At 44.6% G+C, this 10,534-nt stretch overlaps 1 protein-coding gene across 4 annotated transcripts in view; it reads right to left on the minus strand.

The window, feature by feature from the left end:
• Nucleotides 1-10,534, minus strand: part of tenm3 (teneurin transmembrane protein 3) — a 235,705-nt gene that overhangs the window by 38,901 nt on the left and 186,270 nt on the right. For 3 of the 4 annotated variants that reach the window (XM_071202940.1, XM_071202915.1, XM_071202907.1), the window contains 3 exons: nt 8,224-8,295; nt 7,618-7,795; nt 6,986-7,006 (listed from right to left, as the gene is read on the minus strand). In XM_071202940.1, the coding sequence (XP_071059041.1) occupies nt 6,986-7,006; nt 7,618-7,795; nt 8,224-8,295 (271 nt within the window). The remainder of the gene's footprint in view (nt 1-6,985; nt 7,007-7,617; nt 7,796-8,223; nt 8,296-10,534) is intronic. The other variant, XM_071202922.1, reaches the window with a different exon arrangement.

The raw sequence follows: 10,534 nt of genomic DNA on the forward strand, positions 1-10,534 counted from the left end.
CAACAACAACAACAACATCAACAACAACAACACCAACGGGGGACTGCGATCGTGTTACTTGTAATCATACAAAGCCAGATTAAATTAAATAACTACTTCTCCAACCTTGTACTTTTCTCCAGAGTGCCGTGGTTCATTGTTTATTAATGTGTTACAGCGGCATTTACCGACCGCTGTTGTACTGCTCGTCCACTGGAGTTTATTCTCCCGTTAACTCACAGCAGCGGCCGCTTTAAAGTAGGCCTATCCACGGTCCGACTGTCACACAAGCCCGCTGAAAAATATCCCCAGTTCCCCTTAAGTGAATGTGTGTCAGTCTGAATTGACGCTCTTTGGCATCACAACGCTGTTATGAAAGTTTCTCTGGTATACAATGGGTGCTGTTAGCATAGCAACCGAAGCTAAACTGACTATCTTGACAAGGTTGCTTGTAGCTTGTTGCTATAACTCGTGGCATAAGTCGTTTTCTACAGGCACATTTTACCGGCGTATTTTTCATTATGATTCTACTTGTGATAATCGGCAGTGGCGGCGCCAGGGTATGGCTGGGGTAGGCTACAGCCATACCAAGAAATGGCTTAGCCCCACCATGAAAAAGTATGTTAAAGTTAGCATGTTGAGAACACTGATTGCGAAAATACACGGATCGTGTCCACAACACACACACATCCTGCTGTAATAACAAGTGCACGTTACTGATGCAATATGGTTGAGACCATTCGGCTTATGCTAGAGGGGTGCAAGGAACAGTCTAAGTAGTGGGGGAGTTTTATACACTAAAGGTGTGAAAATTCTCTGGCGTTATAATATCAGCGCGGTCAGATCAAAATGCCTCCGAATGCAATTTGAACAGACCTACAGCCAATCAGAGCAACGAAAAGTTGGGTCTGCGTCATGCATTATTGACTGAGATCAGTCGGAACCGCCATTCAGTATCCCCATTGGATCTGTGTACCCTCACACGTCACGTTCACAGGGATCCCTTTTTATTTACTACAAGACAAATGTGTCGTTTTATTTCATACAGTTCAATTTTGATTGAGACAGGGAAATAATCTAAACCTCACGTGTGGCGTTTCACTGTCACGGGGGCGATATAGCGTGTATGTAATTACATTGCAAATACTGACTTGAGCCCCACCACTGTATGGTTTAGCCCTACCATAGGTTACCCAACAAAAACACTCTGGCGCCGCCACTGATAGTCGGACACGACAACCTGTGCAGCCCATGTATTGATTCCATCCGATAGCTGCTATAATACAAAACAAAACGTCTGCCCCCTCCACAATGATCAATAACAGTGAACGGATGGTCAAATAAACAGAATCACACGAAGCCTGGTTACTGTTAGTGTTGCCTGACTTTATAAAGTGTTTTTTTTTACAAGTGTGTGGTTGCGTTCTAGTCACTTTGCTCAGCCCTACTGCTTTTTTCAATTTTTATTTGCATTTTGCACCATATCTACCTTCATAGGATCACAGCCTCATAATTAAGAAAGCTTAAATTAGACGAACCGTGTGTGTGACACTGATGCATTTTGTGTGTTTCTGTACTTGTGAAGACCAGACGTGTGTATAAGCATGCCTTTTTATTTAATTGAACCTTTATTTAAGCAGAAACATTTTCAAGATTCAGGATAGGCAGTACCACAGAAAAAAACATGATGTCAGACAGACTACACAACAGATGTGGAGAACTAGTAGCAGTGATGGATGAGAAATGATGAAGAAAAGACACAGAGCGCAGGGAAAGCAAAGAGGATTTGAAATTGTGAAGACAATAAATTAAGAATAAGGCAAAAGAAGGCGACAGAACTGAGGGAAAGTATGTCGATAAGTTGGCCAATATGCAGTGACCGCTAACTAGTAGGCCGGTTTGACTCCCGTGCACCGGAACAATACAATCAATGTCCTCCCCTCTATCTCGCTTTTCACCTCTATATCTCAAACACCCCACCAGACCAGTTCCAGCACCTTGTTTGTGCTTTTCTGGTTCCGAACTGGTTCTTCTTTTTAGCCCCACTTGTGTTTCCACCACTCAGAGCCTGACTGCTGCTGCGTCATGACATCACCCTTTACGTCGCCGATTTACCGATTTTCTACCGTTAACTCACGGCAGAGTTTATTCTCCCGTTAACTTACGGCAGAGTTTATTCTCCCGTTAACTCACGGCAGAGTTTAGTCTACTGTTAACTCACGGCAGAGTTTAGTCTACCGTTAACTCACGGTAGAGTTTATTCTCCCGTTAACTCACGGCAGAGTTTAGTCTACCGTTAACTCACGGCAGAGTTTATTCTCCCGTTAACTCACGGCAGAGTTTAGTCTACTGTTAACTCACGGCAGAGTTTAGTCTACCGTTAACTCACGGCAAAGTTTAGTCTACCGTTAACTCACGGCAGAGTTTAGTCTACTGTTAACTCACGGTAAAGTTTAGTCTACCGTTAACTCACGGCAGAGTTTAGTCTACTGTTAACTCACGGTAGAGTTTATTCTCCCGTTAACTCACGGCAGAGTTTAGTCTACCGTTAACTCACGGTAGAGTTTAGTCTCCCGTAAACTCACGGCAGAGTTTAGTCTACTGTTAACTCACGGTAGAGTTTAGTCTACTGTTAACTCACGGCAGAGTTTAGTCTACCGTTAACTCACGGCAGAGTTTATTCTCCCGTTAACTCACGGCAGAGTTTAGTCTACTGTTAACTCACGGTAGAGTTTAGTCTACCGTTAACTCACGGTAGAGTTTATTCTCCCGTTAACTCACGGCAGAGTTTAGTCTACCGTTAACTCACGGCAGAGTTTAGTCTACCGTTAACTCACGGCAGAGTTTAGTCTACTGTTAACTCACGGTAGAGTTTATTCTCCCGTTAACTCACGGCAGAGTTTAGTCTACCGTTAACTCACGGCAGAGTTTATTCTACCGTTAACTGACGGCAGAGTTTATTCTCCCGTTAACTCACGGCAGAGTTTAGTCTACCGTTAACTCACGGCAGAGTTTAGTCTACCGTTAACTCACGGCAGAGTTTATTCTACCGTTAACTGACGGCAGAGTTTATTCTCCCGTTAACTCACAGCAGCGGCCGCTGTAAAGTATTCTCTGACTCACTGTCGCACAGCAGCTGACACATATCCCCCACCCCATAAGCGAATGTGTTTCAGTATGAATTTAAGCTGTTTGGCATCACAACACTGTTATGAAAGTGTCTCTGGTATTAGACAGGTGATGTTAGCATAGCAACTGAAGTTCATCTGACTGTTTGTTGTTATCATATTTTCTACAAGCATATTTTACCGGCGTATTTTTTCTTTATGATCTTACTTGTGTAGCCCATGTACTGATTCGACCCGATAGCTGATATAATAACAACCAACAGGAAATCGTATGGGGCAGTGTGCTGGTCTTCAAAACAGGAAATTACAGCGAACAGACGGTCATTAAAAGTTTGGTCAAAACAAACAGCATCACACTATGTCAGTGTTGCCTCACTTTATATACAGTTTACATACACTTGTAAAGAACATGTATATCATGACAGTCAGTGGACTTTTCAATAATGTCTACAACTCTTATTTTTCTGTGATAGAATGATTGGAGCACATCAAATCATGAATGTTGGTTCTTTTATGAATTTATAATGGTTTTTCTGAAAATGTGATCAAATCTGCTGGGTCAAAAATATACATACAGCAACATGAATGATCCATTTTGGTGATGTAGAAAGTTGTTTCAATCAAATGAACTTTGTGACATTGCCTCTCAACTTCTTGTGAGTGACTATAATTGACTATAGCTGGTAACCCATTTAACCTGTTAAGCCCTGAGCCTGTTTTTCAGGTCTTGTGGAGGCTATTTTATATAACATTAGAAAGACTGATTCTTATTATTACATTATAAGCTTATTGTGCTCATGTTATGTTGCTGTGACTTTGGAATACATAGACGTCTTTAGCCTGCAATACAGAGTAGCAAGGTCAGGTGCAGACACTGGAAGAATACAAAGAGTTATTCATAAACAGGTCATCACTCCGACCTTGAGCACATAGCTAGGAAGCAGCATTATGAAGATTCCACTTTCTCTGTAGAAACGTTGGAAAAAACTAATTACGTATGATGGCGACAGAGTAGGGAGGGACTTCCACGGGCCGGCCGAATGCTGATTGAAAGGTTGTGTTGCCAAGAGACTCTGTCTGAGTCTGCACACCAACGAGAGAGAGCCACATTCTAAACCAAGGTTACTCTCCATCTAGTCTCAACCAATCATAAATGTATGGGCCTGTGTAATACAAATGTATTGTCGCACGAGGGTCGGGGCTCTTTCCGGAAATAGTGGTTACAGATTACAGCTTTGCTGCCTGTGATTTCTATGACGTGGCGGAGTCCTTGGCCAATTGAATATATATCTTTTGCTCTTTTATAATAAATAGTTACACTATTTTTTGTATTTATCTTTTGTTTGTCATTCATTACATTGATTGTGTCTTCTGTTATAAACATTCTTAACACAATATTAAACAGTAATATCAACAGTAAACATATTTTTAAAGCATTTTTAAAGTGATTTCTGTCTTTATAATTATAACATTTTAACCTCTAACCTCAACATCACCATGCCTACCGTCAAGCATGGTGGTGCTACTATCATGCGCTGAGCATGTTTTGCTGCCAATGGAATAATGGAATAATGAAGCCAGCAGGTTGGGTCTTGGGCGCAGTCGGGTGTTCCAACAGGACAATGACCACAGACACACATACAAAAGGAATGGGATTTAGCCATTGGTTAAGGAGTGGCTAAGTCAGGCTATAATTAAGGATTTAGAATGGCTTCCCAAAGTCCCGACTTAAACCTGACCGAGAACATGTGGACAGTGCTGAAGAAACAAGTCCATGTCAGAAAGCCAACTCATTTAGCTGAAATGCACCAATTCTGTCAAGAGGATTGTTCAAATGTTCAACCAGAAGCTTGTGGATGCTACCAAAAGCGCCTAATTGAGGTGAAAATGGCCAAGGGACATGTTACCAATTGTTTTCGTTGCAGTATGTACATTTTTGACCCAGCAGATTTGATCACATTTTCAGAAAATCCATTATAAATTCATAAAAGAACTAAACTTCATGATTTTTGTTTTGTGACAAAGTAGTATGTGCTCCAAGTTGTAGAAATGATTGAAAAGTCAAGACTGTCATGAAATACATGTTCTTTACAAGTGTATGTAAACTTTTGTAAAAGTGTTTTTCAAAAGTGTGTGGCCGTGTTCTAATCACTTTGCTCAGCGCCCCTGCCCCCTACGATGTACGCGTGCCAGATTTGGTTCTTGATTCCTGGACGAGCAGTCGATTGCGGCGAGATAAGAACCGGTTTTCAAGAGCTGGTCTAGCTGCGGTGGAAACAGGAAGAACAGGTGCTTAATCGGGCACTAGCTTCAAACTGGACCTGGAAGTACTTTGGTGGGAAAGGGGCAAAAATAAAGGCACTCTGTGGCCCAAACAATACCTTTAAAAGATATAAACTATTGATGAAGAATCCCCAGGTAGGTGCTATGTGGCGATACAGTGGAACACTAACTGGGTAAAGCAGGGAGAAAGGAAGAGCAGGGGATGATACAGAGCAGCAACCCTAATGTAATGGGAGAGAACGGGCCAATGTTGTTTATTTGTTGGGTCAACCCTTATAACCACTTATCTCCATAATTCCCAGAGCACTGTAAAACATTTCTGCCAGGGACCAAAGAGCATATAATAATAATACATTATATTTCTATAGCGCTTTTCTTGAACCCAAAGACGCTTTACATTATGAGGAGGGTAGACAAACAAGGACCCACGCAAGTTTACTTGTACATATCTACATGTGTGAATAGACCTGTTCACACGTCAACACGGTAATGAATCCCTTGTGCTGTCAGCTGTCAACAGACCCTCAGTGCAGCTGAAGCATTTATAATGAGACTGAGCAGCCAGGAATCACAGCCGCAGTTACATTTGACTTCAAGAGGCTACTTCACAACATGATTTAGAATGTGAGAGAGAGAGAGAGAGAGAGAGAGAGAGAGAGAGAGAGAGAGAGAGAGAGAGAGAGAGAGACGAAAGCAAAATGCTTTTGTTTGGCCTCTCGCACGTTGTAATTTCACACCCGGAACTTTCCAAAAAGGTCCTGAGTGTTTTGTCTGCCTCACTTTTCAAATGTGTTGATTTGATGATTTTTCTTCTTCTTCGACTCGGAAGATATAAAAACAGAGAGGAATAACGGCCAGCATTTCAACTCCAGCACATCTCTCCTCGCTGGGGCGTGACTTCATCTGAGCTGACACCAGGAGAATAGGCTGGATTTGGTGAGAACACTTGTGAGATCAGAGGGAAAGAGAATTAGAAAAGAAATGTGCAAAAAGGGGAGGGCTCATCTGATGGTAGCATCATCGGGCTGTGTTTTGTAAGTCCTTGCTTTCGCCCCATTCTGCCACGTCGGGTGACAGTGCAACATTACTGATCAGCTATTATATGTTTTCAACTTCTTTCATTCACATCGGAGAGTCAAATGTGACCATGGCAAATAGAAACAAAAGCCAAACTACAGAAAATAAGACCAAGTTGTGTTTAAGCTGAATTACCCTTTCAATGAAATGGACAAGGCAGTCTGAGGTCGTGGACTGTTTTAGCCCACTGTCAGCAGATGTGACCTGTGAGACAGCCCCCGGTTCCCTACACGATATCACTGCACCCTGAAAGCATGACTGAACCTCAGGAAGAATATACAAATGCTAAATGAGCTTGCTAACGGCTTGATCCAGCTCAATGTGTCCTTGACACTCTGAGTCCTTGGGCTAAGGACGTCAGCATGTCGCTGACAGGAACGAGCATCAATGGCTGCTCTTATTTAAAAGGGGGAGAGACAAAGGGAGGAAGTTGGCACGAGAGTCTGGTGGACAATCAGCACAGTTGCACAGTGCAATGTAAATATGGATAGGGGTTAAAAAGGATTAGTCACTCTTACCTATGTCTGAAATCTTTGTTTCTTTAATAGAGTGCGCAAAGGAGGAAAGAAGGAACAAGAGTTAGTGGACAGGTCTCTGACAGGTATTATGACAAACATCACAAGAAGAAAGTCTACTCGTAAAAACAAAAGAACAACACCAAGAATGTGCAACACAGAGGTGGAAATGAATATATATTAGAATGAGTTTTGTAATAGGCATGTTTTAAAATGGAGAGCACTAAACTGTGGTCTTTTAGCTTTCAGCACTAAAGAGAAAGTACTCCGATGTTCGTTAGTGGCAAAGAGTTCAATCAGGCCGTGCATCTACTCCTCTCTTCCTTTATGTTGCCAAGTGCTGTTGCAAGGCGTGCAGCATTACAGATGTTCAGCAGGCAGTGCAGAAAGGAAAGCTCACAGAGAAGACGAGGAGGCAGGACATGAAGTCAGATGCTCGGTTATACTTAAACACTTTCAAGTCCATCAATTCATTTTCACAAATGATTGAGCACATGTTTTTTCAACAACATTCACATATTTGGAATGACCCTGAGAAATCTGGATTAAATCGTTTTGTCAAAGCTTTCCTTGAAATGGATCCTGAGCTGAGACCTATGTCTCTGGGTCACTGGAGAAGCAGCCACGCCCCTTACCTCAGCTCCATGACACTGCTCACATTCCCAGAGGGGAAGATCCTCCTGATGTAGTTGAAGTCTCCCACAAAGATGCTGCCATCGGCTCCGCAGGCCAGAGCCAGGGGGGCCAGCAGCTTGTTGCCCTCCGCCTGCCCGTTACAGCTGGGGCAGGAGATGCTGCGGCGGCGGCCGTTTCCTGGAAAGGATCATTTTTACTCACAGGGACATTCAGTTTCTGCTCATTAAACATACAATTACCAGTTGGGAGCAAATGACATATTAATCTGTAGAGAAGTTAGCTGGACCTTTTTGAAAGCCATTACGTCCAACATGTGACTCTCGACACTGGCACGTAGAAAAGCCCAGGGCACTAAGCAACCAGCTAAACACAGTCCCGTGTTCACCGTTCACAGAGACATTCACACACGGGTGGCTACCATAGAATCTGCCAATATCATGTTTATGAATGTATTGTTCTATAGTCGATAGAAAGCAACTGGTCCACGATGCTGGTGTTGTCCCGCTCCCGTGAGATCCATGTGGCTCTCACACCTAAACAATATTTAGAACCTTCATGCCACTGATCACAAACGTGCAGTAATAATATCTTGAATCTGTATTCACCCATGATGCTGCTGATGACAGGGGGCTGCTGGGAAATGAAGATGTTCTCACCGTTGCCCTTGTACAGTATACCTGGTGGAGAGAACAGAGAGAGGTGAGGTGTACCAGCAGGAGGGAGGAGCAGGCTGAGCTGAGACACTTTATTAACACAGCTTTGAACCCGTACAGAACGTACACTGAGCTATGGCACACGTACTGTCTTTTGATTGGATTACTCGTGTATTCAGAAGCACCTTTACACACAAGGACAGTTTGGTACCCGGTGCATGTGCATCAGTGGTGAGGAGATCGACTGAGAACAAGAGAGGGGGGTCTCCTTCTTCAAAGTGAGACATCAAAGAGGATCTCCTGCGGAGAGCTGCATTATTAAAACTCTGCTGCCATCTTGGAAACCCATATAACACTGCATCCCTCCATCCCTCCATCCCTCCCTCCATCTCCATCCCTCCCTCCATCCCTCCCTCCCTCCTCCATCCCATCCCTCCATACATCCATCCCTCCCTCCATCCATCCCTCCCTCCATCCCTCCATCCCTTCATCCATCCCTCCATCCCTCCCTTCCTCCCTCCATACCTCCATACATCCCTCCATACATCCCTCCCTCCCTCCATCCCTCCCTCCATCCATCCCTCCATACCTCCATCCATTCCTCCCTCCCTCGATCCCTCCCTCCCTCCATCCATCCCTCCATACCTCCATCCATACCTCCCTCCCTCCCTCCATCCCTTCATCCATCCCTCCCTCCATCCATCCCTCCATCCATTCCTCCATCCCTCCATCCATCCCTCCCTCCATCCATCCCTCCATCCATCCATTCCTCCATCCATCCCTCCCCCCTCCCTCCATCCATACCTCCATCCATCCCTCCATCCATCCCTCCCTCCCTCCATCCATCCATCCATACCTCCATCCATCCATCCCTCCATCCATCCCTCCATCCATCTATCCCTCCCTCCATCCATCCATCCATCCATCCATCCATCCCTCCATCCATCCATCCCTCCATCCATCCATCCATTCCTCCATCCCTCCATCCATCCCTCCATCCATCCATCCCTCCATCCATCCATCCATCCCTCCATCCATCTCTCCATCCATCACTCCCTCCATCCCTCCATCCATCCCTCCATCCAATCTATTGTATGAACAAATTCCACAGAATGGTATTAGGTCATAATGCGAGTGGGTTCCCTTCCTGTCAGCACATCAGCAACTCTCTCTCCCTCTCTCCCTCTCTCCCTCTCCCCCTCTTCTCTCTCTTTCATCTCTCCCCACATTAGTTGGTGTTGATTGATCAACAGAGGCCAAGCCAGCAGGGTTCCTCCCACGCTGTGCTGCGGTCCACTCACAGGCCCACAACCAAGTGTTTGACAGACTGGAACAATGTGTGCTGGTGTGTGTGTGTGTGTGTGTGTGTGTGTGTGTGTGTGTGTGTGTGTGTGTGTGTGTGTGTGTGTGTGTGTGTGTGTGTGTGTGTGTGTGTGTGTGTGTGTGTGTGTGTGTGTGGTGGTCATGAAGTCAGAGATAGAGAGAGTGAGAATGTGAGCAAAGCTCTGTGTAGAGAGAGAGAACCATTGAATTTCCCTGCTGTGTTAAAAGAGGGCGGTAAGGCTTTTTCACATGGCTTTGAGCGTGCGTGTGTGTGCGTGTGTGTGTGTATGTGTGTGTGTGTGTGTGTGTGTGTGTGTGTGTGTGTGTGTGTGTGTGTGTGTGTGTGTGTGAGTGTACATGTATACATTTGACATTGGCCTTAAACGTTCACATCCACTTGGGCTCTGGTATGCTGATCTGAGCACTACCAAGGACGGACTGATTGTCTCACACCTTTGTAAGAGTTTGACTTGAATACTATTCTGTACCGCCTCGATCGCAGCGCAGGAACACGATGCTGTGTGGACGCTTCTGAGTACAACTGATTGGAGAACTAGAATGTGATTAAAATCCCTCGCCTTTAGACCCTACAGGAAACAAGGTATTGATGATGCTTACATGCGAGTACTTGAGTACTTGTGTGTCTTTCCTTTCTGATCTGCTGTGATTATAACTGTCCAATGAGAGAACATCATTTTGAATAGATAAACATTTATGGACACGCAGTTTGTGAGACGGGTTCACAAGTAGATGTTGGTCTGTGCTGCCTGGTACAGTATGGTTAAATACAAGCACAACCTGTCCTGACCCCTCACACTGTGGCTGGCTGGTGCAGAGTGGACACGAGCAGGAAGAGCAACGAGCTATCAGTGAAGGACACGCAGAGCAAACTAGGACTATTGAGATGATCCATACGGAGAGGAGTTGTTAGAGTCGATCC

This window comes from Pseudochaenichthys georgianus, chromosome 1, assembly GCF_902827115.2.
Source record: "Pseudochaenichthys georgianus chromosome 1, fPseGeo1.2, whole genome shotgun sequence".
NCBI lineage: Eukaryota > Metazoa > Chordata > Actinopteri > Perciformes > Channichthyidae > Pseudochaenichthys > Pseudochaenichthys georgianus.